Here is a 27,788-nt window from a genome sequence, read left to right as displayed (position 1 = left end):
AGCAGTGGTTGATATCAGATGTCTTCTTTTATTGCTCTATTTCATTTCTTAAAGACAGACAGTGTCCCTTACTGAACCTATAGCTCACTGATTGGCTAGACTGGGTACCCAGCAAGCTCCAGCGACCCTCCTCTCTGCCTCTCCAGCATCTGCACTAGCTTTGTATGTTGGTTCTGTGGATCCAAACTCAGGTTGTCATACTGTTGACCAGTTGCTGAAGTGTGTAAAAAACAAACAACGGACAAACAAACAAGTCCTCTCCCTCTCCCCTGTGGCTGCATAGGATACTTCTTCAGCCTTCTAGAAAAATCTAGACTTCATACTGCTTTTAATTATTTTATTGTTTTGGACCTAAGTAAACAAACTCATCAAGATGGTTTTATGTGCTTTTATGCAAAGGAGACAATTAAGGATTATAGGTCTTTGAGGTGCCAGATCCTCTCTTTATGATGCAGGTCATCATATTTTATTTTTAGCATGGGTGGCATGGCGGATATCTTGCTTGGAGCAGGAGAAAGATGTCTTCTTTTGGGGCATGAACAGAGAATGGCATTGTTGCATCAGCCCAAGGTTAGAGGTTCCTAAGCCCTAGATTCAGAAGGAATCAAAACAGCAAGGTGCACAGTTCTCACCTGTTATCAAATGGTTTTCCAGTTAGGATCTCCCTGGCTTAGTACTGAGTCAAACCAAAACCCTGGATGGAAAGGACATGTCCAGTGTCTAATTTAGGGACTAAGAACTTACTTCTGCCCAGCACTATGCATCATTTACCAAGCCTGCTCACCATCATTAGCCTGTTGAACCCTTCTATTATCTGCCAGGCAGGGCCAATGCTGTTAAATCACTTTTACTCAAGGTCACACACAGACTGGGGTGGAGGCTGTTCATGGTTTCTGAGCACCAGTTTTCTATGCTTTCTACACTTCCATCTTGCAGGCTGAGATAATGCCAAGCGGGATGCTGACAGGTGCAACTCTGCAGATCTTGCTGAGGAATTAATGACAGAAGAGGTTCTTCTGAGAGTTCTGCTTTCCGCCTGCTTTGTGGGAGCCGCTGCTCTTCTTCAGGAAGTACGTGGCCGAGCCGTGAGTTCAGCACAGCAGGTGTCTTTGATGTGAGCATCAACGTGCACCTGACACACACGCTAAGAATTTAAATATGCTTTATTTAGTGTAATTGTGGGTATGATCAGAGGACATGTTCGTTTTTTTTGTAGGCCCGTCCAACACTGAACATTGTTCAGACTCCCAAATCATGACTGGATAAGCTAAATTCACAGAGAAAGAATTTTAAAATGAGGGAACACAATGAAAGAAAATTAGGCCCAGGCTGTAGCTAATTGCAAAAAAAAAAAAAAAAAAAAACCATGCACAGTGATCAGGTGCAGAATGGGGCTCATGGTATCTTCACAACAGCCCTGTGAAGCAGGCATAATCCTCAGTGAACAAATCAGGGAATCGGTTTGAGGAACGCTGGGTGTTTTGTGCAGGATTGTGGCAGGAAATTGGCGCATATAGGACATCAGGTCTTTGGAGTCTACAGCTTGTGTTTCATTCAGTTTTTTTTTTTTGTTTGTTTGCTTTTGTTTTTTCGTTTTTTGCTAACACCTCTAACAAGGTCTAATAGTTTTTTTTTTCCCCCCAAAGAATGACTTCCCTACTTCTGTGGGCCTGCTTTAAAAGTTGTGATAATGGCTGGTATAGAATGGTAGCATCTGGCATTTGGAGTGGCCTCTTGCTTGAAAGCAGAAATTACTCACTAATGCTCTTTTGGAACATTTGGGGATTTTAATTCCATCTCTCTCCTGATGGATAGACTGAAGCAGGAATCTAAGCTATTTTGTCATTGTCACCCATCGAGTCTTATGTCTTGAGAAATCCAGCTCTATGCCCCTTGTCAAACAAGCAGATCAAACTCCCATACCCTAAGGGATAGAAACAGAAACAGCCAACATTTAATGAAAGGATTCAGGCTACTGCTTCAATATGACTCCAAAGAGAGAGCCCTAAATGCATCCCACACAACTAATCCTGATTCTTAAAGGAAACATTTGGAGAAGAACCTTGCGGTTCCCCAAATTTCAGAGACTGTGGATATCTGCCATATGTAATGGGATAGGCCTATAATCCCAAATACTCAGGAGGCTGAGGCAGGAGGATAACAAATTTAAGACTCAGCTGAGATACAGAATGAGTTCAGGGTAAGCCTTGGAAATTCAGTAAGACCCAGCCTGAAAATAAAACATGAAAATAAGGGTAGATGGGGGGGGGGGGGAGAATACAGAGCATGGAGAAAGTTCCCACAATTGTTTTTTGATGAAGGGAAAATATACTGGTATAGATATATAATTGGTTGAGGTAGCAAAGGTCAGGAGGATCCAGGCTTGTCATTGCTTCATCCCTGGGAACTAGGCATCTGAGTCTTCCTTATTTATTTTGTTCCCGTGCTGGCTTTATTCTATATCCAAAGAAGGCATTCAGAAGGCAAGGCTGTGGCTTTTTGCCTTCACGTGCCGATTGCCAAAATCAATCCCAGAACTTGTCTGACTGGCTCTATGGAGGAGATAAACAAGGCTTGAGCAAACACGAGGGAAACCTGCTTGTCCTTCATCTGGCTTAGCAAGCAACGTAGGCACTCGCTAATCAGCACCCATCCTTGTGACAATACAGAATGTCCTTCCAGAGAAATGTGACATTATTGTGTTGGTAGCAGTAACTAAGGGGAGGAGAAGAATAAAAGATGGGGCCCCACTGTAGTAGTAAGAAACTGGGTACCTTAAGGGACTGGGGGGTTCCTTAAACCTTTCTGGCTGGAGCATACACTGGCCTCTCTTTCATGAATGTGGGTCATTCTCATCACCTTGGGAGGCTAGACTCTGGCAGGTCTGGTGATGTAGCAAGGCTGCACATGCTCATAAGAAGAAATGACCTTCCCGTCCTTGATCTCCTTGGTGATGGTGCATATTTTAACCAGTATCCAGGATGGGGGTTCAGAGGCACGGCAGGGCTTGGGAACCCCAGGCAGTGATGTAGATGTACAAACCGGGGCCAAACACTCCACAGCTCTGGCCTGGCAGGATGACTCCCGTTTGGTGGCACACGGGTTACAGGGAAGTCTAGGTAGAAACAACAGCAGCAACAACACAGCAGCAACAACAACAACAGAATTTTAGCTGTGATTGAGGAAGGGCAATGAACTCTATGGAGAAGACAGGAGTGGCTAGGTTTTTGCTCCTTGTCACTCAAAGTAAGCATCCCTCAGTGCTTATTCATCTATTTTTGTGCTCTGGTTAGGAGAAGAACGAGAGTTAGAGCAGGTCCATTGGAAGACAGCCTCCTGGCTTGAGAAGGATTGCCAGCGTTAAACTTCGGCTCTAGCTCTATGGAAACCACACTGCAGCAGCAGTCATGGCCAGGGCCCAGCTCTCTTGTCTGCTGGTGGGCGACCACCAGCCCTCCTGAGCTTTAGTTTTGCGTGAGCAGACGGGACACGATTGGGGCTAACCTCACACACCAACAAGGGGATGCAGCAAATGGAGGGGCTTTCCCTCTAGAGAATGAAGACGAGTTACGTCGTTTCCTTGTGTGTGCAGGGTTCCTCATACAATTAGAGATGGTCTGAACTGCACTTATGGAGGCGTCTTTAGCTTTGGGTGTTTTCTGTTTGTTTGTTTGTGTTTTATTTTAGAAAACTGGAGTAGTCGATAGTTTGCAGTAAGTGTTCTTTTCTGCAACACATGATTTTTATTGGGCAAATGCTGGCCCCTGGTACACTGTAGTTCTTTAAAGAAACAGCACCTGTTAACGCCGCACTTGTGCTGTGCGCACAGGCCAGTAAAGAGAATGCAGTGAATGGAGGGGACTGATAACTTTGGGGAAGTTGATGTCCTTCGCCATATTAACGGAGCTTTTGCAGGGGATAGTTTGGCCTGAGTTGCTTTAAAGAACTCATGCTTGGCTGAGTTCTTTATGGTTTGCTTGGCTTATTATCAGTTAAAAAAAAAAAAAAACAAACCTTATTTGTAAAAGAAAGGATCTAGAAACACAACATGTCAGCATGCTGCTGTTGGGTCAAGTATAATATCTAGACAGGGTTGGGGGTTTCAGCCTGAGCACTGTGTTTCTCTACGGAACCAGGGTGGTCCTTTCTCATTTTGAAAACAGGCCCATGCTTGTCTTAGGCCAGTGGCTCTCAACCTTCCTAATGCTGTGACCCTTTTGTACAGTCCCTCATGTTGTGCTGATCCCACCCCCAGCAAGAAAATTCTTTTTTCGTTGCTGCTTCATAGCTGTAGTTTTGATGGCTATGAGTTGTAAGGTAAATATTTGATGTTCCCAATGGTCTTTGGTAACCCCTGTGGAAGGATCGCTTGAGTTCAAAGGGGTCACTACCCACAGGTTGAGAACCTACAAGGTTGCAACCTACAAGGGACTAATTTGACATGTGGCCTTTCAAAGCAATTCAGTTCCACCTGCTAGCCAAACCTCGAACTGGCACTACATTACAATTGTAGGCCTTTAGAGAATGTTTGATCACTGCCAAGAAGATCAAAGCATTGGTCTCTGATGCCCCTTCCTCCCACCCCATGTGTGTGTGAGTGTGTGTGTATCTCTGTGTGTGTGTCTGTGTGTCTATATCTTTCTCTTGTACGTTGTTTTAATTTTACATACCTGCCATCCAAGCTCTCCAAAAGGCTGCGGTAGGTGACAATCTCAGACTCCAGGCGGGACTTGATGTCCAGCAGCACTTCATATTCCTGGTTCTGTCTTTCCAGGGCAGCCCGGATGTCTGCCACCTGAGCCTCCAGGTTATGGATCAGATTCTGGATCTGGGCCAGCAGGGTGCTGTAGCGGGCCCCCGTCTCTGCTAGGATGCACTCCTGGGAGTCTCTCTGTGGAAGATCAGGAAAACAGATTCTAATGATGACTCCCTCAAAGTCCCCTAAAGGTCACTGTTAAAGCCATTTTAAGCTATAGTTTCTTTGCACTAATGGCTCTCCAACACCTTTATTACTTCCTAACAAATAAATCCAAAACAAAAATTATAAATTTGCTTTCCTTTGTGCCCTCTCTCTCTCTCTCTCTTTTAATCTTTCTGGCTTATTTCCCTTTGTTCTTTTTTGTTTCCCACTTAATCTCTTACCCTCTGGCTCATGAGAGAAAGAGAGAGAGAGAGAGAGAGAGAGAGAGAGAGAGAGAGAGAGAATTCTACCTTATTTTATTGAAGGCTGAGGCATTAGAATCGTACCAGAATACCTCATTCAGCCAGCGTTTGAGCCTTTCAAGGGAAGTGAGCAATGTTTAACTAGAGGCATTCCCCCTCAGCGGGTCAACTCCTTTATAAGTAAAACACGAGTGTTGAAATGTGAATGTGTCAAGTTCTTTCTTGTTCTATCATTTTGTAGGTCTACGGGATTTTAGGTTTTAATAACCCTGGTTATTCACATGGCCATCTCCACTTTTATAGAGGAGAAAAATGAGGTTCGGTGAGTTGCCCAATATTCCATGACTAGCAGGTGATGAAACCCGGGGCGAGGTTTTCCTAATGTCCTTTTCCTTGCAGGACATTTGAGTACTGTCTTATTTCTGAGACTCAGTCTCAGGAAGCAGAGGTGGTACTGGCTCTGGGAGCCGATCCTGGCACATTTCTTTGGTGACTCGTGGCTTTGGGACCTCAGTGTCTCCATCTGTGAACTAGCTGTGATGGCTGTTAGTGTGCATCTGGCTTGGAAAAACCATCCTGGTTTTCAGAACCTCACCAGTCAAGTCAGTTAATGGTTTCCATCACCGCCTTCAGAACCTTGTTTCATAATCCCAATTTGGTAGTTTACAATAATGCTTTGCATAAGAGAGCCCGAATGCTCTCCTGGCGTTTCTAAAAGTGTTTTCCATGGGTCACAGTTGCTGTAGGGGGCAGAAAGAATGTCCATAATCAAAGAAGTTTTGGAATCTTGAGTGCTGCACCCCTCCTTGGAGATCCATGGCATTTATCAATTTGTACACTAGCTTGCAGAAAGGCTAACTCTTGTGCAATCCAACATTTCCAAGACTTAACTTGACCATGAAGTTCCTTTCTCATCACAGACCCTTTAGACAGAGACACAGTCTTGGAAACAGTGTAACGCCTGGACATCAGGGACTGTTGACACCAGCAAGTGTCCCATATCAGAGTTTCAGAAATTTTAAGATCATTTACAGGGATTAAAAAAATGGAGGCAGTCTCATGGAGGTGGGTTTTTTCTGGAAAGACCACCATTTCTATGACGGTGGTAAGTAAATAAGGAAGGAAGGAAAGAAGGAAGGAAAAAAGGAAAGGAGGAAGGAAGGATACCATTCGGTGCTGAGCCTGCAGCTCAATCTTGAGGGTACTCATGGTGCGCCTCAGTTCTACGATGTCCTTCTGGCAGCATTGCTGCTGTTGAGAGCTGCTTATTACTTGTTGATTCAGTTCCTCCATCTGAAACACAGTGATTCCAGGTCTTTTGCTAGGAAGCATGACACAAAAGGGGTCCTAGAAATATGTAGCTTATTGCTTTTTTTTTTTTTTTAATTTGTCTGCTCTCCCTACCTGTGTATTGAACCATTGTTCTACATCTTTACGGTTTGTCTCCATGATAGACTCATACTGACATCTCATTTCTTGTAGAATTTGATTTAGGTCAACAGAAGGGGCAGCCGTTACTTCAATGTTGATTCTGTCCCCGAGTTGGCACTGTAAGGAATTGATTTCCTGTGGAAAGAAAAGGAATGTGAAGTTATTTAGTGAAGAGATGACCATTCCCTGCTGTGTTCTTGTTTCAGTTAAAAGAAATGATTTAGTTTAATTGGGTCTGTAATAAATAATTGTGAGACCAGCCCATAAAAAGGGGTACATGACTTATAGGCGTAATTGATATGATCTTACAGTAATTGAAGGTGAGTTCAGGTATGACTGTGCTTGAACATGTGCAAAAGAAGGAGGAGGAGGAGATGAAGAAGAAGAAGAAGAAGAAGAAGAAGAAGAAGAAGAAGAAGAAGAAGAAGAAGAAGAAGAAGAAACTGACTAACAATATCTGAGTTCCAGAAAATTTAAGGTCATTTGTAGGGATAAAAAGGAAGTATTTTGGAGGTGGTTTTTTTCTGGAAAGACCACCATCTCTGTGATGCTCATATGAGCTTGTGCCAGAATTGGCTTTTTCCATTAGGATGTGGTAGAATTCTGTTCAAGGATGTCTGCAAAAACCAGTGAAGATGAGAAAATTGGGGCAATGGAGAATCCTACCCACATGGCATTAGATGTAATAAATAGTAAGCTTTTTAGCCGGTGGCATGGGTGGCAGCAGTATGATGGGGCTGGCAAATGGAGATATGTCTAGGGGATACACTTTGCTATGTACAACTCAAAGGAATGGATGCTAACTTTAAGGGTTCAGTTTGTACTGACTCTTGGTCCTTTCCTCACCTCCTCATGGTTCTTCTTGAGGCACAGAAGTTCCTCCGTCAGAGATCGGACTTGCACCTCCAGGTCAGCCTTGCTCAGAGTCAGCCCATCCAGGATCTGCTTCAGGCCATTGGTGTCGGCTTCCACGAGCTGGCGTAGGGATAGCTCAGCTTCATAGCTTTAAAATCCAGAAAGGGGGGAAAAGGCATTAGAACGTAGACGCACGAGGCAAGCTCAGCAGAACTTCCTGCTTCATTCTCCTCTGAGCCTCTCCCTGAGTGTGTTTCTGGGGAAGAACTTTATTCTTTGCAGCGGTGAAACCATTTGATCCGTGTCATGACTTAGCTGTGATGCTTAAGTTCGTCTGCCAGAGTGACACCACCTTGCTGTCTGTCGAGGTGAGGCAGTTCATTTTCCGTCCCTTGCTCTTACAGGCAACACAGTGTAAGAAAACCATTGAGTTTGGGCTCAGGAGGCTTTGGGTCTATCTTTCGTCTCTGTCTGTGTATAAATGTACACACTTTTATGTAAGTTCCTTTCTCATTATACCAAGGTTTTCTTGCCAGGAGCCAGGTTATGAGCGATCGGCCCTATCCACCTCACTGTGTATCTGTATCTCATCACCACAGGTGCTGCGTGCATGTGAGGGTGTTTAATTTTAATCACACTGAGTCTTTTCTGGGGTAGTGCTGGCAGGCTATGACGTGGGAGGCTCAGTGGGTGTGGAGACAGTCTCGCTGGGAATGTTTAAGGCTGAATCCTATCACCAGTGGCAGCGCTGGGCAGGCTTACTTGGCTCTCAAGTCATCTGCGGCCAGTTTGGTGTTGTCAATTTGTGAGACCAGTCTGGAATTCTCAGCCTTGGTACACAAGATCTAGAATTAAGAGATTGCACACACGCATGAGACAAACACCAGTATTCCCTACTTTAAGAACTAAAGGGCCGTATGTTCCAGGTTCCCTAGTTAAAAGACTAGTTAGAATTTTCCTGACTCTTCAGCACGATGCCTAAGAAACAGGGGCAACATTGGAGAATCAGAGTTCTTATTTTACTAAGAGGGTAGCAAAAAGCATTTAAATAAAATCCTCTGTGCACGTTTTTCTATTAAAATATAGTATATGTTTTTTTTTAATCTCTCCCCAATTTACCGTGACATAATAGAATGCAAATCCTGAGGCCAGCTTATTTTCTCAGAGTCTAGAATGGTGGCTTGAACGTTTTTGTTGGTGCTCAGTAAATATTTGTTGAAAAAAATATTAAGTAAACCCAGATGTGTACCAGTAGATCTCTGAACAGGAAACTGAGGTTTGGTATAGAGTATACTACTTCAATACTGTCAAGATGACAACAGGGTCATTAAAGGTATGAGCGATTGTAACATGGATGAAAACTAAAACTATTTAGAGATTAAAAAAAAAAAAACAAAAACAAAATATAGTTTCTCAGGGCCCTGTTCTCTTATTTTTATTTAAGATGTGGTAGCACCAGATTAGGTTTCAGACCTGATTTGCTTGGTTATAAAAAGGCAGAACACACTCCCAATAAATAAAGAGAAATATAAAATTTTGTGTATTGTCTCAAGATGAATTTCACCCCAGAATTTCTTATTCAGCATAGAAGGTTCTAGAGAGAATAAAATTGAACCAATAACCATGGTTTAGAGACCATTGATTTGCGGTTTGATTCAGCTCTTGGCTGAGTTCTTACCTTCTGCTGCAGCTCCTCAATGGTGGTGTAGTAGGACAGGTAGTCTGCACACAGGACAGGGAGGGCCTTGTTGTGCTCCTCCTGGATTTTACCCTCCAGCTCCGCGTTCTCTCTTTCCAGCCTCTGCACCTTTTCCAGGTAGTTCGCAAGGCGTTGGTTCAGAATCTGCATGGTCTCTTTCTCATGGCTGTTGATGCCTTCACTGCACCAGCTGCAGTCATCCAGACAGGGATGGAAGTTGTAGGTTCTTAACACGTAGTGAGGGGTGCGATAAAGGCAAGGGCTGGGTCGACAGCCCTGGCCCTGGGGAGTTCGTAGAGCGTGGCCAGTTGATTGACCATCATGACAACAGCTAATGTTAGAAGTGTTGGCCTTCATATTTGTATTCCCAGAGCAGTTTTGGGGTGGGGTTGAAGAAGACATAGTCACTGTAGAGCCCTTGGTATCCACTGTGTATGTCCAGCTTCAGAGTCTGTGGTCACCACCCGAAGCACCCTCAACTGAGCGTCAATGCCAAGCCAGTGGCTTTTCTTCTTTGAAGTGCTTATATAGCCTTCCTTCCAGGTGGTGACACAAGAGGCGGGGTGTTTTCCTTTCTAATGTTTATATCGAATCCCACAGGAACATCTCATTAATCTGCTCTTTACTTGCTGGAGAGGAGTTACTTGTCCCATAAAAATCTGCATTTAGGTGGTTACTAAGTTATTACCCATCGCAACTACTACTTGTCATCGGGTCCACAGCTTCACACTGGGCCTTCAAAAGGAGCACCCGTCACCCTCTTAACAGCATCCATCATTATGCAGGTGTGAGTGTGCTACGACCTTTAAATCCTTGCTGGCCTTTCCGGCTGACATTCAGCTTGACCCGGCATGAGTCCAACCTTCTTTTCCTTTCTTCTCTAAAAAAAAAAAAAAAAAAGGGAAACTATTAATACCTGATAATTGTCAGCGAACTTAGAAACCAGCATTTCATTTTGGCTTTGATCTGACCAACTCATTTCCCCACTCTTCATCCCTCAGACACAGTGAATATGGATGAGAAAGCTTAAACAGGGCCTTTACAAATCCAATTGCTGGGATCATGTTTCAGCTTTCCTGCTAACCAAGACGATTCTTAGGAAAGAAACTGATTACTTTTTGATTGCCCAAAGGCTCTTTTTATAGCATTCTTATCGCCCAGTGTTTGTGTTACACGATCCTGCTGGGCTTGTTGTGATGTTGAAAGGCAGGCGTGTTATTTCTGAGGAAAAGAGCATTTCACCTTTTTTTTTTTTTTTAAGTTACTTGAGTCTGATTCCTCATGGAGGCCCCAAGAGAGAATGATTTCCCCACATTTCTCAGCTTCTAAAGGTGACCCACACTTGCTATGCTTGCATAAATGTCACTTAAAGCTCCGTGTGTCATTGGAGGTCAGCAGGAAGTTAGAAGAACATGTCTGTGAAGGGGATATTGGGACCCCAGTGCCTTCCTCTCCATCCTAGTTTTCTTCCTATTGCTGTGGTAAACACCTCAGCCTTAAGCAAGTTGAAGGAGAAAAGGTTCATCTCATATCTTGTAGTCCATCATGAGGCGAAGTCATGGCAGTCACTCAAGAGGCAGGAACCGAAACAGAGGCCACAGAGAAACACTGCTTACTTAGGTTTGTTCTCTGGGCTCACATTCAGCTACTTTTCTTATATCTCCCAGAACTCCCTGCCCAGAAAGAGGCACTGCCCATAGAAGGGTGGACCCTCCCCTATTAATCACTAATCAAGAAAGTGCTTCACAGACACACCTACAGGCCAATCTGAGAGAGGTACTTTCCCAGTTGAGGTTCTCTCTTTCTGGATGACAATAGCTTTTAGGTTGGTACAAGCTCACCAGCACGCTCTGTGCTTCCTGGCTGCTGTGGAGTAAGCAATTTCCTCCACCACACACTTCCACCATGGTGTGCTGTCATGGCGAAGACAATGGAGACCACTCACCATGGATGACGGCCTCTGCAAGGATGAGCCAAAATAAACGGTTCCTCCTTCTAAGTGGTCCATGGAGGTATCTTCCCCCCACAGTGATGGAAACCTGATGAATATAACATCATTGGTTTGTGATCCTTTTACATCTTCAAAACCATAAAAGACCCCTTGTTTTGCTAATATCATACCACTCATACACAACTTCTGCCTCTCTGGCCCATTTAAGGACCTCTGCGCTGACCCTGAGACCACACAAATAATTCAGCATATTCAGAAAATTAGTAACTAGAATAAACAGAAAGGTATGCTGTGTTCTTGATTGGGAACACAGTTTACGTCATTAAATAAAAATCTCAATTGAATCTGTGTTAATTTGATTTACGACTCAATGATGTATTGAGATCCTTCCAAAAATCAATGTTCTACTTCAGCTGGGTAAGATATTTTGACGTTTTATGGGAGAAATCAGTCAGGAAAACAGAAACAGCCCTTTCAAAATATTATAGCAAAAATGCAAATCTTTAGTGATTAGAATGGTATGCTAGTGGGTTGTGTGGACAGTCACACCGATACAATAGACTGAGTTTCTCACAGAGAGAGTCCTAAACAGATCTGGATGTTATGTACGATAAACAGGATGCTTAAAACCGATGGGGAAAATGTAGAGTGCCAGCTGCCCTCTGGGACAATTCTGCATCACCGTGTGGAGGTGAAGAGAACAGTCTCCCTCAGAGCAGATGCACGGATGAGGGAAGATGGCGACAGCTCCAAACAATAAAATTGTTCATTCAGTGGATGCCAGGAGGTGGTGGCGCACGCCTTCAATCCCAGCACTCGAGAGGCAGAGGCAGGCAGATCTCTGGGTTCAAGGCCAGCCTGATCTGAAGAGTTCCAGGACAGCTAGGGCTACATGGAGAAGCCCTGTCTTGAACAACAACAACAACAACAACAAAGAAAAAAAAAACACCCAACCAAACAAAAAAGTGCAGTGGAGGGGCCAGGCACAGGGCAGGGCTCAGGGTATAGCTTGGGTACAATGAAGAGGAGTTACAGGACAAAGCTGGCCAGGTCCAGGCTGCGCAGAATCACTGCCAGGCAACTAAGAACTTCAACTTGTTCCATAGGGTTCATGAAACAGTTTTGCACACTAAACTAATATATTCAGTGGCTCTCTCAAGGTTCCTATACATTTTATGTTTGTTGACTATCTCGAGACGGCTAAAGAAACACGTCAAGATAGGCTATGCAGAACAGCCATGGCGTAGCCAGCATGCTGAAAGCGAGCTGCTGGTGGGAAAACGGCAGTGACAGATCACCACTGTCCTATCACAATGGAAAGAGGGCAGACGTCATAAAGGAAGAGCCTCACAGCTACAGGGAAGAGGGATTTTATGGACGGGAAGCAAACACGCTTACGGGGAAAGGAAAATTGACCACATAGTAAATAAGAAGACATGGGAGAGGCCAGAACAAGAAGTTAATGGATGGACCATGGCTTTGCAGGAATCAAAGGGGAGTCAGTTCAATAGTACAAAATAAGGAAGTGAGTCATGGGTAAAGCATCTGACAAAGAGGGAAGCAGAAAGATGAAGAGAAACGCTGATTTCCAGGCTTGCCATTCTTGGCCCTGAAAGCAATACAATCAATTTGTGAACTGTATATATATATAAAAAAAAACACTGCAAAAAGATAGTTATCAGGGAGAGCCACAAATCACAAGAGAACGCTATTGTCAGCACAGTTATCTGTCTCCTTCCCGCCTTCTCTATACAGCTTTGAGATTAGGAATGGTCTCAAATGTTATAGTCAAGCTTATCAGGAGTTTATAGATTCTTAAGTTTTGAGCGGCTGTTGCAAAGACGCTCCACATTCTGGGGTTTTAAGTGAATCCTGCATTTTTGTTTCAGCATGTCTGTGATTTACGTTTTACACGTGAAAGCTTGGTCTATTTGGAATATGTGACGAAAGTGAAGGTTCATGGGTACAGTTGCAGCCCATCTTAATTTCTAAGTTTAACTGTGTTTTCTTAGAGTTTAATTTACACTGAGATGCATCAATGGAAAAATATACAGCCTGCAGAGATTTGAAAACCACACACACACACACACACACACACACACACACACACACACACCACCCAGATCAAGAGAATAGAACATCAAACACCAGCCTTGTACATTTTTTCATGTTCTTTTCAGCTGGATTCCCCACCCTGTTCCACCCCTCGTAGTGGCCGCCACTACAGATACACAACACTGTCAAGCCTTGCTTGTTCCAGAAGCTTACATAAATATAAATCATATTGTTTATGTTCCTTGTTCCTGACTCCTTCATCTCATCACATATCTGAGATTCATCCATGCGCAGATAACTACTATCTCATTATTGCCACCCTGTACTATTCCATTACACATTATGGCTCATCTTACTGATATATGCACACATGTGTGTATGCCTAGTGCCCACAGAGGACAGAAGAGGGCATCAGATCCCCTGGAACCAGAGCCATCCTGTGGGTCCCGGGAGCCAAGCCCCACCCCCAGCCCTGTCCTTGGCAAGAGCCGAGTGTTCCTAACTACTGAGGCATCTCTCCAGACTTGAAGACTTTGATTTCTGACTCAAGATTAGGCGGATAAGGAATGCATCTGAGGTGCTGAAGTTCCAAGTGTTGGGCTTGTATCTACTCTCTCTTCTTTTGGTGGTGAAAATTTGGGATTACCGAGTGGCAAAAGTTTAACTTCAACTTCTCTCCTATAAGAGCAAATCTGAGACAGGCATTATTCTCGCAGCAGAGACTTCTGGGCATGGGGCTGTGCAGGACAGTGGAAGGTGGGTTAGCAGCCAGTCTGGGGTGAGTAGCTGAGGGCGAGGCAGGGCCTACTTCCCCTCTGTAGCTCCAGGAAAGGGTTCATAACATATCGGAACTTAAAAACCCCCATTACTCAGGGACACCGAGGCCACTGTGATGTTCTGCGAAGCATTTGTGCAGATGCTGGTGCAAACTCATGGTGCTACCAGCCCCATACACTCAGCACACGCCATCATGCGTAGGATATGGTAACAAACTATTCACTGGTTCATAGACTCGCTGGGCTGCACCTTTAATGATCATCTTCGAGCACATTCTTTCTATTCATAAAGCAGCTTGCTGTAAGACATTATGCTCACCAGGAATGATGCGCATGTTTGTAATTCCGTCTCGTGGGTGGCTAAGGTGGGAGGATTGTGAGTCTGAGGAGTGGCTGGGCTACCCAGCTATACCCTGTTTCGAAGGCAAAACAAATGCAAAACTCCAACAAAGTACTATGTTGTGTTTTACCAGAGGAACCACATGAAGCTTGTGTTTTCCATAATTCTTTATTGCATCAAGGGGTCTGAATGGTCACTATCACCTAAGGTTGCATAACTACACCCTGACATTCACAAAATGAAAGATATTGCCTGCAACATATTATTCCAACATACTTGTGTTATGAAGTAAGACCCAACTGTTCTAAATATGTACCGTGAGGAGCAGGAGGCCCACAGGTCATGAATACTTCTTGCAGGTGAGGTTCAAGGCCACTGTTGTTTTTATTTTTTCTTCCCAGAGTTCTTCTGGAGTGCTGTCTACAGACCGTGGAATGCTAGTCTCTCTCTCTCTCTCTCTCTCTCTCTCTCTCTCTCTGCTTTCTCTCACTCACTCTCTCTTCTCTCCCTCCCTCTGTGTGTGCTAGCGCTTATAAAGAGAGGTCACTGTAATTTTTATGTAACATCAAGTGTTAAAATTACAGACATTCTGTTAAGCGAATTCCTAATGCAATGACAACATCATATTCTTAAACCCCAAGTCAGGACCCTTCTACATTTGACTGGGTGAATTTTACTATTCAGTCCAGAAGCAGATTGCCGTTTAAATGCTCGACGATCCAGAAGAATACCTGCTGTAGGTGTGCTCGGGCCCAGCGTTGAGGCGAATGTGGAGAATGGCCTATCAGCACTGTTTTTGAGATGCCAAGCGTCCCTTGGCTGACGCCCCTACCCTGTGTATATAATTTGCTCTTGGTTTATCATTGTCATTATCATCATCATCATCATCATCATCAGTAGCAGCAACATCAGCATCGCTGGCATCAATTTGTTGCGGGGTGTTGGGTGAACTGTAGGGCACATAGTGATCTAGATTCCTGTCAGTCATAACGTTGGCTTGTAATTTTCCAGTCTTAAAAAAGAAAAGCGTATTTGAGTCTCTATACAAACGTGACCACACTGCTGTGAGGTAAGAAAAGGAAATCTACCTGGTGGCCTTACAGTTTTAGAGCTTTTAAATTATTGTTGGAAGATAGGAAGGAATGGTTATTTGGTCCATGAAAGTGGACTATAGTAAAAAAAAGAAAAATCTTGATTTTCTAACCTTAGCACCATTGAGAGCAGGGTGGGTAATTGAAGAGCAGGTTAGATCTGGGTTTAGCCTGTACCATCAGAATAATGTCAGTTCAATACTATGCAAAGAGCTGTGTGGGGCTATAGGGGTCCCCCAAGTGGCCTCCAATGATGAAGATTTTCCTTCTTTGATTTTACAGGAGCCCAGGCTGCAAACAGCCCCTAATTTTCCAAAGACAAGCAGATTTGCTGACAATACACATTTTTCTGCATGGTGGAAAGTAGCCATGACCCTCTTTCTGTTGGGAAACTTGGATACAGTTCACAGAGAAGTGCTTACAGGTCCTGAGAAAATTGTTGAGCAAGAATATATGGATATATATATGTATATATACACATATAATATATAAATAAATAAAATTATATTAGATATTATAACTATATACAAATGATATAATCATATATTATAATCTTTTTATCGTTCATGTGTTTTATTAAGACCAAACAGGCGATGCAGAGACAGGCAATAAATTGTGGAGCTAGAAACGTGCATTTGAAAGAGTAAGGCTAGAAAGCAGTGCGCGCCCACTGGCTATCAGAGATTTCCATTAGTTTCTCCGTTTGCCTGGGTGGACAAGTTCTGTGTCCAAACCAGAGGCTGCCATTCCGTGGCATGGGTGCTTGAAGAAGTGTGGACCTGATTACACACACTTCTCATGTTCTGAGCCCGTGCTGTGCTCCTGGAGTTGGAAATGGGACCAGAGTTTCCAGATAACTGCTTGCAGGGTTGCTTTTGGATTTGGAAGTCTCTGGTGCTCCTTCTGGGCTGCTGGCCTAATTAGCCACATTTTGTGGGAAAGAGGTCTGTGTCACGTACGTGGCGCTGGAGTTCACGTTCTACAGCTGTAACAAAACCCAGGGCCGTGTACTCTGTAAAGAAAAATGCTTATTGGGTTCACAGTTAAGTTTTAAGAGATAGTAACATCACCTGCTTAGCTTTAATGAAGCAGGTTTTTTTTTTTTTTTTTGGCAGGTGTCATGAGAAAGGTGACAGTGAGCATAAGGGAATTTCATGATGTGGATAGAAAAAGATCCAGAGGAGTTGACCAGCCTGCTTATAACTGACAGAAAGTAATTTCATGTGACTTCCTACATTGCCCCCGGGACAATGCTAATTTGTTCACAAAGCTGGATTTAGCCATGACCCCATTCCATGAGGTCCCAACCCTTATTGTTCCTGTCAGCTCAGGCAAGGCGTGGTGGCAGAAGTCTACGGTACCAGCTACTTGGAAGCTTTTGTGAGAAGATGGAGATTTCAAAGCCATTGTGTGGAGTATAGTGAGACCTTGTCTCAAAAACAAAAGCTAAAGTGGGGCTCCAGTGGCATAGTCAGTCAGCACAGTGTGTGAGCGTGTATAAAATTAATATATATGTGTATTATATATTAATCTTACAGCTGAAACAAAACTGCCATGAAGACAGAGGACAAGTGGGTGATAGCCAGACAGCTGCCAGGAAGATTCATCGGCTGAAACATTCCAGACGGTTTGGATTTGGGATTTTCTTGCAGTTTGTTCTTCTGTTTCTTGCCAGTTTTGTCATCAGCACAATACTAGAGCTGGAACAACACCCCAAGAGTTAATTTATCTGGAAAACATTTTAAGGATTTTCACAACTTTTTATTGTTAGAGGAAGGGCTATGCTGTGTAAACACATTTGATATAAAGTTTTAGGTCTGAAATGTATTTATTTTCTATTCCTTAAACCTACATTAACTACTATTAGTATAATTTGTATGAGTGCTCAAAAAAGGAATAGGAAAAACCGAGGAACTGTCCTCTAATTGTCTGTTGTGTTTCTTACAAGTTTTAGGTTTTGAAATGATCACACGTGCACAGGAAACTATAAGCAAGACACACCAAGGACCCGAGAGTCACGCTTTCCAAAGCACTTATTTAGTTAGGCAACAGATGCAAAATGATGACATTAATATCAAGATGGAGTCATTTTAGTTCTGTATAATCTTCCTTCGTGTAGTATGGCATTTGCAGGGAAATGGGTAGAATTGGAAATCATCATGTTAAGCAAAATAACCCAACTCGGGTTGGGGAATTCATGTTTCTCTCGTGTGTGTACGGAACCGAGAAGCAAACACACATGAAAGTAGAAGAAGAGCTATCAGGGAAGAGGAAAGAGATTTGGGAGGAGGGATGTAAGGGTGAGTAAGGGTATTGAATGTGATCAAAGCACCCATATGCGTGTGTGTGACGATGCCAAAATGAGACCCATTAATTTGTACACTGAATGCAAATTAACAAAGTAGTTAGGTTTTGTTTGTTTGTTTGTTTGAGATGGGGCTGGATATATCACGGGCTGACCTCATTCCTGCTATGTAGTTACGGTTGATGTGAGCTACTGATCCTTCTCTGTCCACCTCCAGAGTGCCAGGATTATAGGCTTGCACCGCCACGCCCAGCGCTGCATCAAAAACAGAGCTTTGAACACTCAAGGCAAGTACTTCATCAACTGCGTTACATGAGCAGCCTCCAAAGTGGTCGTCTTGTGAGTGAATCAATACGCACAAAAACGTAAGAAATGCTTAGGTGTTGATGATTAATCTCCTTTTAGTATTTGACAAAATTGGTACTACTTCCTACTGGTTTCAGTGGTGGTAGTGGTTTGGGTATGCTGTGTCCCACAGAGGCTTGGGGGGGTTGAAGGCTTGGCCCCCACGTGGCGGAAGTTTGAAGAGGTAGGTAGGGTCTGGTTATAGAAAGTACCTGGAGGTGGTGTGCCTTTGAAAGGTGTCTTGTTTCTGGCATCTTCCTGTTTGTCTCTCCACTTCCTGGTCACTCTGAGTGGACCAGCGTCTGGGGCACACTCATTTTGCAGTGGCATCCTGCCACACTGGACCTGGGCAATGAGCCCAGCTGGCCATGGGCTGTAAACTCTGACACCATGATTAGAAACAAATCTTTCCTCTCAGCTATTTGCTTCTGCGACAAAAACACAGTGGTGTATGGTGTCAAACCTGTGGTTGTTTAAATCTCTCTCACCTGGCCCATTCTTATTTTAATGTTTGTTCTTTGGTTTTTCAGAAGTCTCTCTCATCTTGTTTCTAAATTTATCCCTTTGGATGTTGGCTTGTCTTCTTGAATGTCTATTAGTTTGATCTTTGTAAGATGTAGAAAATTTTCAACTCGTATTTCTCTAAATGCATGTTGCCACCCACCTTCCTTCCCCTTCATCAGATGGATGAGGTGAAGCTTAGCCTTTCTCCTATGGCCCCAGAGTTTCCCAGGATGCTCCAGGGCTTCTGGGTTATTTTTCTCTCTGTTGTTCAGACAGGGTGACATGTTCCTGTTGTGTGATCAGATTTTCTGCTCTTTCTCTTTTTGGCACACCACGTTCTGTGACTGAGCCTATCCACTGAGATTCACATGTTGGGTTTGTGGTATTTCTCAGATCTAAAAAAATTTCACTTGGCTCTTCCTGACATCTTCTTTGTGGAGACATTCCTGTGCTCTTCGTTTGCTGAAGGAGCTAATCAGAGCACAGTCATGGAGCTTTCCTATGGCAACTTTTTTTTTTTTTTGGATCTCTCCCCAGGTTATTCTAGTATCCCCATTGGGCACCTTGGAAATCTGTTGTTTGCAGTTGTTTTTTTTTTTTTTTTTTAATTTGACTTAATATTTTCCTGGCTTCTGAAAGAATGAGTGAATTCTGATAGACACCTGAATACTGGGATATTGTACTCTGAGACTCTGACTGTCATTTCAAACAGGTTTCCCTGACATTTGGGAAGGGAAGGGAGATGCTGCCTCATGCTGCCAAGGAGGAATGGGAAGGCTTAGCTTTTCCACTTCTTTTTTTTAAAACAAACAAACAAACAAACAAACAAACAAACAAACAAACACCTGGAGGGAGGTCTCTTCCTTAGTGAGGGAAGGCTGAGATTTGGCTTCTTCCCTGCGAGCTACCTGGCTGGGCGGGATAGTGTCTTATTACTACTGTTTCCTGTGTGCCCTTGTTATTGTTTATCTCCAGGCTTCCTTAGATACTGCCCCTGGGGAGGTTTTCTCACAGACAGAATGAGGTATTAAGTCCAAGCTCACCCCACAGTCTTCATTGCATTAGGGGCAGGTCTCAGTATCACCCAGTGGAAATGGAAGTCCTGGTACCCTCCTTAGCCTTCTCTGTCTTGACCCCAGTGGAAAGTTCAGTGGCCTTTATGGCCTAGAAAAGATAGGAAGGCCTGTCCTGGTGGGCATGGGGACAGACAAAATGATCTTTTGTCTCTCTGGCATTTGTTTGGATTGAGTGTCTAGTGTCTACTTTCTAGTTCTTTATCCACAGAGGCAAAGTTCTCCTTGAGACATCATTTTCAGGCTTGCACTTGTTGATGATACAGGAATGTTGGCTCTTCAGCTCCTGCTCTGGGATACAAGAGGTGAAAAGGAAATCCGAGGATCCCACCACAACATCGTTCTTTGAACCTCTAATCTCCAGATGGTTGGCTTCCTCCCCTTTTCAGCATATTAGATATGTGTCTTGTAGAATCCCAGGGTTTCTCCAGAACTTGATAATAACATTCTCTGCTGAAGACACGAGACACTTTGCTCACAGGTCATAGAGAAATCATGCTGGTCCTGACCAGAAGCTCCACCCCTGTCGGCTCATTTGCATATCTACTGCCACCATTTTGTTAAATGGGTTTGGTATCAAATCATCCTCTAAATTCATATCTGTATACCCATCGACAAGCGATGCTATCAGACTTCATCAGAGAAGTTTCTTTGTACAGTGAATAGTGGCAACACAGAGACTCTTGACTAGTCAAAGTGCAGAGAAAACATGTTAGAGCGATGTTCAGCCACCAGCGAGATGCTACAGCACACCCTTGCCCCTGAGACTGTTGTGAAAGGGGGCAGGGGGCAGAAAGATTGTAAGAGACAGCGGCCCCGGAGCGAACAGTGTCTTCTGAATGTGACAGGACCACTGCGCTTGTGAACTCGGAGCAGCTGTGGGTGCCACGCAAGATGAAGCCAGCCAACATTTCATCACGAAGTGAGGAGGGACTCACAGGCCCCCACGCCTAGCTGAGGGGCTAAGGACAGTCGATGGGTTCTTCAGGAGGGAAGGTCGGTTTTTTTAAGGGTGTGATCCTTGGTAGGTAGGCAGGCTTTGCTCCAGCAGGTGGTCACATACACGTGGATATGCAGACAACACAAACTGGATTACATGGGTTAAAAAAAAAAATAGAGAACACCAGGGTGGGAAGGGTCTGTGTGGAGTTAAGGAGGATCAAGACACACATGTGAAAATTTCCAAGAATTAATGAAATATATTAACAGAATTCTGGGGGCTTCTGTTAGGAGGAAGAATAAAGACATATACATGAATTTAATCTTCCTGGAAGTTTCTTTCTCTTCTTCCCTCTCCTTATTGAAGCACAGCCATTCTCTAAAGCCTTGAAGCTCATGAGGGACACCAGGTTCAGGTTCTTGATATGCAAACCTGGTCTTGAACTTGACCTAATCTTGCTACTTTTTTTTTGTCTGCATGCTAAAATTATAGATGTGAATGATGGCAGCTGGCTCCTACTTTTTTCTTTTTAAATGTATGAGAATAAATATTTTTATAACCTAGTTATACCTTATGATACATTAAGTAACCCAACCACTAAAATTATGAATAGAGAAGATGTTTTCTTTTAAGTTAGGATTAAAATGTGTGGGTACCATAAGTGAAAAAGATTATATGACTGTGGAAATTGTTAAGTGGAAGAACAATTATAAGAATGAAAACTCCTAAATATTCCATGACCATTCATTGGATGGAATTGTATGTTTTTCTTTAATATGCAAAAGTTAAAATAGGAACACCTTGTTCATTTAGGATTAAAAATAAAATAAATGTTATTTTATTTCTGAAAAAAATATATACAAACATCTTTCTAGATACGCAACATTTCCTATGGATTGTTTAATCTATTTGAGTAGTGATGCTCTTTTCAGCCTGGATTTATGCAAATCCAAACCACAGTCATGAGTTTAGGCGAGTTCTCTTCTGTTAAATGGTCATTATAACCAAGGGCAATTAGCCACTAAACTATATTTACCATCCTAAAGAAATGAAACAAGTTTTATTTGGAGATTAGCAAGAATGGTTTATTGGGCTTCCAGAATACCAAAGCCAGCTTAAGGCAGAAGCCATGATCAACAGACCCAGAATGCTTAGTGCGGCTTTTCAAGACCTGAAAGCCCGGTGGATCCCTGTTTCTGCACTGGGTGTGCCTAGCTGAGGTCTGGACTTCTTTCTTGAGCAGCAACAGTTTTGACTTTCTTCCACCGTCCCGGAGATTTAATACTTATGCACAGCAGTTTTCCACTGTGCAGATCACGTAGGCTGAACACGGCTCACACACGCTGTTTGATGCGGATGCTGCAGAGCACGGGTTGCAGGGGAGTCTGGGGAAAAGCAATTCCAAACCAAGTTTAGCGAGGATTCTGGGAGCGGGTCGTCTCAGAAACATTAGAAATGGCCTTACAAGTTGTCCTCAGTGGAGGACTTGCATTTGACTCTAGCCCGTTTCACCGCTGGACCCGGAACAGCCATTACTTCCACCTCCATGTCTGCTTCAGCTCACCGCAGCAGGCACTGGTGCACAACTCCTTATCTTTAGTTTAATATCACGCATGCTCCCGGTTTCCCTCTTGTGGAGCTGTGATCTATGAAAATCATTCTGTTTCACAGCTTGAGGGTACTTCAGAACATCTGTCATTGACTTAGCCTTAGCTGTCCTTCACTCAAAAATCTTTCTCTTTACACTTATTTGGTGGTGTGTGTGTGTGTGTGTGTGTGTGTGTGTGTGTGTGTCAGAGGACAGCCTAAAAGTCCCTCAGTTTTCTTCTCCCACCGTTTAGGTTCCAGGGCTTGACTACAGGTCGTCAGGCTCGGCAGTATCTCTACCCTTTGTGGGAGATTAAAGGAGAAACGTCTCCTCTAGGTTCAGTCATTTGACTGCTTGGTTCCCAGGGGGCAGGACTGTCTGGGGGTGGTGGCATCTCTGGAGGAAGTCACTGGGGGTGGGCTTTGAGAGGCCGAGAGTTTGTGAAACACCACACTTTCGGCTCGCCACCCCTGCTTTCCGCTTGCAGTTGAGGATGTCATCTCTAAACTCCCAGTGATCTCTAAACTTGCTGTCAGGCCTGCTGCCTGCTGCCATGCCGCCCAGCCGTGACAGATTCTCACCAACCTGCAACTAGACGCTGAAATAAGCTCTCTTCCTTAGGTTGCCTTAGGTCATGGTCACAGAAACGGAGAAGTAACTAAAACACCCACCGAACCAGCGAGCCAGGTCTTTCCTTCACTTTTCTAAAAGGAAGACCCACAAACATGCTGGCAGGGATCGGTCTTGGCCGGGCTTGGAGAAAACAGGATTCTCCTCTGGGACGCTTGTGTAACGGTGCAACTTGCCTGCTGTCCTCGCTCTCCAGCAGGCTCCTGTACGTGTCGATCTCGCACTCCAGCCGGGCCTTGGTGTCCAGCAGCACCTGGTACTCCTGGTTCTGACGCTCCAGGTCACAGCGGATCTCGGCCAGCTGGTGCTCCACGCTGTCAATTAGGCACTGCATCTGGGCCAGCTGTGCGCTGTACTGGGCCTCGGTTTCTGCCGCAGTGCATTCCAGAGACTCCATCTGCAAGAGGAAGACCTTCTCAGAAGGAGCCTACGACAGGGCCTTGCTGGCCCCCTTTCTGGCCCTGAGACCTCTGTCTTATTCTCTGGCCAATGGAGAATGCAAAATGCTTATGTCACGGAAAGGTTGCGAGGGTGAGATGAGCTGATCTGTGGGAACACTTGGAACAGTGCCTGGAAAAAAATCCAAGGCCTTTAAGATGTCACCTTGATCATTATGACAACTGTCACCCAGGACCTCTGGGTATCTTGACGAGGGTTGACAGCGTATGGGAAGGAACTCTGAGTCTGAGTACCTGGCGGGGAGGAGCAGTATAGTGTCAGCACAACGGAAGAAGACGGGGGTGGGGCGTGTTGGGGGAGGGACCACCTGGATTCCATTTCCACTGAGGACTGCAGGGCATGACTCTAGCCTGCTCACCGAGGTCGGTGACGTTGTCTGCTATAGATTACAATTGTGCCTCTTCTAGACGAATGCTCAGGTGAGGTTCATCTGGGCACACTCCTTGGACTCTACCCAACACGAACTGCAATGCCTGCTGGGACCTGGTATGTGCCACGTTCACTGCATGGCGTTCTTGTTGTTTGGGTGGGGAGGTGCGTGGGGATGTGCAGATCTCAGCTTTAGTATGAACACTTGAAAACTGACTTTTTCCCTTGTTTGTTTTAGACACGATGAAATTGGAAAGTCGTTCACGGGTAACAAGGAATTAAAATCTGTTGTTAAGCTTAAGCGCCTTTGGCTCAGCTGTCTCTGACCCACTGTGCTCTGAGCCTCTTCCTGTCTCTAGTGGGCGGTATTGGGGGGATACGCTCAGGCCCAGGAGGACCCGGGAGCCACCCTGGTGAGACCTGAGAAGACTGTTGATCTGTCGCTCCGCTTCCAATATGGTCTAGTAACGTATGTGGAGAAAGGCAGGGAGAGGCCACCCTGGCTAATTGGATGCCCAGACCTGCCGTGTGAAATGGGAACACCTCCTTGGATTTTTGTCAAAGATCATAGCCTCTCTGGGCACGTTGCCGGCCAAGGCTCGCCACCGTTCGTCCCACACACCAGGGTTTGCTGTGCCTGGAGCTCAATCTCCAGAGTGTTGGCCGTGCGCTTCAACTCCAGCATTTCCGTCTGGCAGCCCTGCAGCTGCTCGGCACTGGACGTCTGCTGCTGGTTTAGTTCTTCCGTCTGAAACACAGGTCCCCGTTAGAGAGTTCCGGTTGGCCCCCTCCCCTCCGGGAAGCCTGCCCTTTCCCCGAGGGCACTGACCTGAGCAGCGAACCACTCCTCCACATCCCTGCGGTTGTTGGCCAGCACCCTCTCATACTGGCAGCGCATCTCATCCAGGACTTTGTTGAGGTCCACGGTGGGGGCGGTGTCCAGCTCCACGCTGAGCCGATCTCCGAGCTGCTCCCGAAGGAGGCCGACCTCCTGAGAGTGACAATGGAGTAAGGAATAAAAGACTGTCAGAGTGGTGCGCGCTTGCATGCGCCTCCTGACTGCTGAGCCATTTTCCCATCCCCTCTTTTTATTAAGTCTCAATGCCTCGGTTTCTTCATCCGCAAAGCAGGTGTCACATTGTATCCTTTCCCAGAGGGTTATTGTGAGACAGGGAAGACTGACTCCACAAAGTAAGGTTACAGAATTCCTGACGCATGCTAAGGCACTCATCATTGTTAGCTATTGTTGCCATTAAAATATTCAGAGAAAATTTTGTTTTACTTTGTTACATAACTCTGCATTTTTCATTATTAACAGTTTATGATAGAAACAAGATTCTAGATGTACAATATCTAAAGACATGACTCCAAATATTGTGTGACTATTTATCTCCTGGTTTTTTTTTTTTTTTTTTTTTTTTTTTTTTTGGAGGCTAGTAAACACAGCTTGTTTACTGACTCGGTTTTCTTGTTGTACAATAGAGTTGTGGAAGAAGCCATGAGTGTAAAGTCACTTCTCCATCCATGCAATAGCAGGGGAGAGAGAATGGTCTTCCCCTCCTTCCCCCCTTCTGCTCCCCCTCCTCCCCGCCTCCCGTGCTGCTGAGGGTTTTGTTACGCACGTCACATCTTCCTTGAGAGACACTGGGGTGATGAGGCTTCACAGTAGGCATGCCTCTGGTTTCACTCCGGTTTAGGAAATGTCTGCCCTGGCTGTTTATACCCATGAGAGCCCTCGGTAGACCTGTCCTATAGGCATTGGCCCAGCAGCCCCGTCACTCACCTCTTCATGGTCTTTCTTGAGGCAAAGGAGATCGTCTTTCAGAGATTCCACATGGGCCTCCAGATCTGATTTGCACAGGTTCAGTTCACCCAGGATCCCACGAAGGCCACTGATGTCATTCTCCACCAGCTGGTGAAGCGACAGCTCATTCTCATACCTTTCACAGCAGGAGAAAGAAAGGAGAGCAGCTCACTGGCTAAAAGTGCTTGGGGTGCAAGGGTGAGTGACACGGGGCCTCCAGGGAGCCACGTGCCACAGTTTCCTGTGAGTTCCAAATGAGGGTGAGTTCAAGTTTCAAACATTCTCAGCTTTAAAAAAAAATACGCAAAGAATATCTTCTCTCTCACTGGAAGCCATCAATTTTCGAATTACATTTAAAATTTAACATGTAAGTTGTACATGTAAACTACAGAGTGGTTTAAATAAAGAAATAAAGAAATGCGATTGGACTTACTTTGACCTGAAGTCATCGGCAGCCAGTTTGCAGTTGTCCACCTGTACGGCAAGTCTAGAATTCTCTGCCTTCGTGCACAGTATCTAAGAGGTAAGTCAACATGTAACCAACCGACAGCTCTTTGGAAGAACCCCATGTATCTGTTCTAACAGCCACGGCAGTCAGCCTGACACCTTCCTCTTGGAGAGTCAGCACAACATCGCTTTCAACCCCTGTTTGCTATTAACTACGCCTCTTTATGAAGAGAGAAACAAAAAGCCATGCAGTGCCAATTTAGAAACAAAATACAGAAATGCACGGGAGTTTGGACCTGTGCAATGCCTAAGGAGGTGAGAGTAGAGTGTCGGGTCCTCAGGAGATGAAGTTGTAGATGGCTGTGAGCTGCTGTACATGGGTATGGGGAACTGAACTCAGGTCCTCATGAGAGGTACAATGCTGCTCACCACAGCCGAGCCCTCGCTGCAGCTCAAGGTTTCCTTTATAGACGGTGTAAGGCATTTTGCAGCCATCATGGGCCGTTGAGCTTTGTCAACACTTCCTCCACTTCCAGTGTTCACTAGAAGTGCATCTCTGTCTGTGGCCACAGAAATCCATCAGTGAAAAGAGAAGAGATGGCTTTGTTGGCCAATCCTTCGCCACGCAAGTGGGAGGACCTGGGTTCAATCCCACAGAACTCACATCAAAAAGCTAAGTATAGGGGTTGGTGCCTGTTAAGCCCCTTACTGGAGAGGTGGAGACAAAAGGCTCCCCCGGGGCCTCTGAGGCTCCCTGGGGCTCCCTGGCCAGCCAGTCAGGCAAATCAGTCAGCTGCAGCCTCAAGGAGAGACTCTGTGTCTCAAAAAACAAGGTGGGGAGTGGAAGATGCCATTGTTCACCTCAGGCCTCCTCACGCACATGCGTTCACTCCGCACATACACATAAGTCACTCCCAACCCACAGAGAGATGACATTTCCATAGCCACTCAATAACTGGCTGAGACTGAGACAGATTTTTTGACTCGTCATCCATCACCTCATTCTGGGAATCCCTCATTCCTTTGTTTTATATCCACAAAGCATCGTGCTCTAGTGTAACCACGAGGAAAATCAGGAATGAAACGGTAAACGGAGAACATTAGGGCAACTGAGACACACAACCTTTTGTTGGAGTTCCTCAATGGTGTCGAAGTAACGCTGATAATCGGGGCACACCAGCGGGGCATCGGGCTCGCATTGCTCTCGGATCCTGCATTCCAGCTCCGCGTTGTCCTCCTCCAGGCTCCTCACCCTCTCCAGGTAGCTGGCCAGTCTGTCATTCAGGAACTGCATGGTCTCCTTCTCATTGCTGTTGAACGTCCCTTCCTCACACCAGGCACAGCTCCCAGCCAGGCACGGGCTGCTGCAACCACTGGCAAAGTAACACGGTGACAGACCGCAACCGGCGGGGAGGTGAGCCCTGCAGAGGAAGCTAGGGCTTTGACACCTGGACGGGGCGCAAGTGCTGGGGAGGCAGCTTGTGTCGGTGGGACACAGTGAGGCGGTTGCACAGCCCAGCGCCCCCGTGCAGGGCTCAGAAGAGCAGCGCCCAGGGGAGCCACCAGAAGCCATCTTCTCTTAGGAGCAGGCTAGGTGCAGTATTATCGACGTCTCTCGTAGTCACCAACCGGCCCCGTCCCTCCTGAGACTTTTATATCAACCTTCAAATAGGTGTTTACAGGACACTTGGATGTTTTCTCTAGCACCACAGGTGCCAGTTTTCCTCCAAACATCTCATTAGCGTTGCTTATTTACCGAGGAAGTTTTATGCCTTGTAAAAGGAGGATAACTTCGGGTTACTAAATCAGGACTAACGCCATTTTCCACAAGCTGCTCTCGGTTAAAATCTTTATTTCAGCCAATGGCCATAGGGAGCATTATTCTTTTGAAAGAATAAGGAGGCGAAGAGTAAAACTGAGCTATCAGTGACTATAGGTAGAGCCCATTAGGGATACAAAAGGT

At 45.1% G+C, this 27,788-nt stretch overlaps 2 protein-coding genes and 1 long non-coding RNA gene across 6 annotated transcripts; 1 reads left to right on the top strand and 2 right to left on the bottom strand.

The window, feature by feature from the left end:
• LOC132655143 (uncharacterized) lies at positions 1-23,875 on the top strand. 3 transcript variants are annotated; one of them, XR_009592782.1, is made up of 5 exons: positions 1-1,114; positions 16,900-16,988; positions 17,884-18,031; positions 22,738-23,691; positions 23,813-23,875. It is a non-coding gene; the product is annotated as an uncharacterized LOC132655143 (long non-coding RNA). The 3 variants fall into 3 exon arrangements; XR_009592780.1 differs by having other exon boundaries at positions 22,738-23,875; XR_009592781.1 differs by lacking the exons at positions 22,738-23,691; positions 23,813-23,875 and adding an exon at positions 19,855-21,310.
• On the bottom strand, positions 1,525-9,759 carry Krt39 (keratin 39). The gene is made up of 7 exons (XM_060386765.1): positions 9,128-9,759; positions 8,212-8,294; positions 7,441-7,597; positions 6,568-6,729; positions 6,331-6,456; positions 4,671-4,891; positions 1,525-3,115 (listed from the first exon to the last, which is right to left on the bottom strand). The coding sequence occupies exons 1-7, from the start codon at positions 9,548-9,550 to the stop codon at positions 2,869-2,871; spliced, it is 1,419 nt and encodes a 472-aa protein (XP_060242748.1). The 5' UTR covers positions 9,551-9,759; the 3' UTR covers positions 1,525-2,868.
• Positions 21,720-27,398, bottom strand: Krt40 (keratin 40). Of its 2 annotated transcripts, XM_021662114.2 has the most exons (7): positions 26,949-27,398; positions 25,812-25,894; positions 25,358-25,514; positions 24,404-24,565; positions 24,197-24,322; positions 22,923-23,143; positions 21,720-21,913 (listed from the first exon to the last, which is right to left on the bottom strand). In XM_021662114.2, the coding sequence occupies exons 1-7, from the start codon at positions 27,396-27,398 to the stop codon at positions 21,814-21,816; spliced, it is 1,299 nt and encodes a 432-aa protein (XP_021517789.2). In that variant the 3' UTR covers positions 21,720-21,813. The 2 variants fall into 2 exon arrangements, with proteins under 2 accessions (XP_021517789.2, XP_021517790.2); XM_021662115.2 differs by lacking the exons at positions 25,358-25,514; positions 25,812-25,894.
• Positions 27,399-27,788: the final 390 nt, after the last annotated feature.

Source organism: Meriones unguiculatus, chromosome 7 (assembly GCF_030254825.1).
Source record: "Meriones unguiculatus strain TT.TT164.6M chromosome 7, Bangor_MerUng_6.1, whole genome shotgun sequence".
NCBI lineage: Eukaryota > Metazoa > Chordata > Mammalia > Rodentia > Muridae > Meriones > Meriones unguiculatus.
This window is presented reverse-complemented; position numbering and strand designations above follow the sequence as displayed.

Excerpts from the sequence above, each read along its gene's own strand:
- Krt39 (XM_060386765.1), bottom strand. The coding sequence starts at position 9,550 with ATGTCTTCTTCAACCCCACCCCAAAACTGCTCTGGGAATACAAATATG. Across the intron at positions 8,295-9,127 it reads TTGAGGAGCTGCAGCAGAAG|ATCTTGTGTACCAAGGCTGA; the intron begins GTAAGAACTCAG and ends TCTTAATTCTAG. Across the intron at positions 4,892-6,330 it reads TGCAGGCTCAGCACCGAATG|AGAGACTCCCAGGAGTGCAT; the intron begins GTATCCTTCCTT and ends GATCTTCCACAG.
- Krt40 (XM_021662114.2), bottom strand. The coding sequence starts at position 27,398 with ATGGCTTCTGGTGGCTCCCCTGGGCGCTGCTCTTCTGAGCCCTGCACG. Across the intron at positions 24,323-24,403 it reads AGGAGTGGTTCGCTGCTCAG|ACGGAAGAACTAAACCAGCA; the intron begins GTCAGTGCCCTC and ends CCTGTGTTTCAG. Across the intron at positions 21,914-22,922 it reads CTGGAGAGCGAGGACAGCAG|ACTCCCCTGCAACCCGTGCT; the intron begins GCAAGTTGCACC and ends GCTTTTCCCCAG.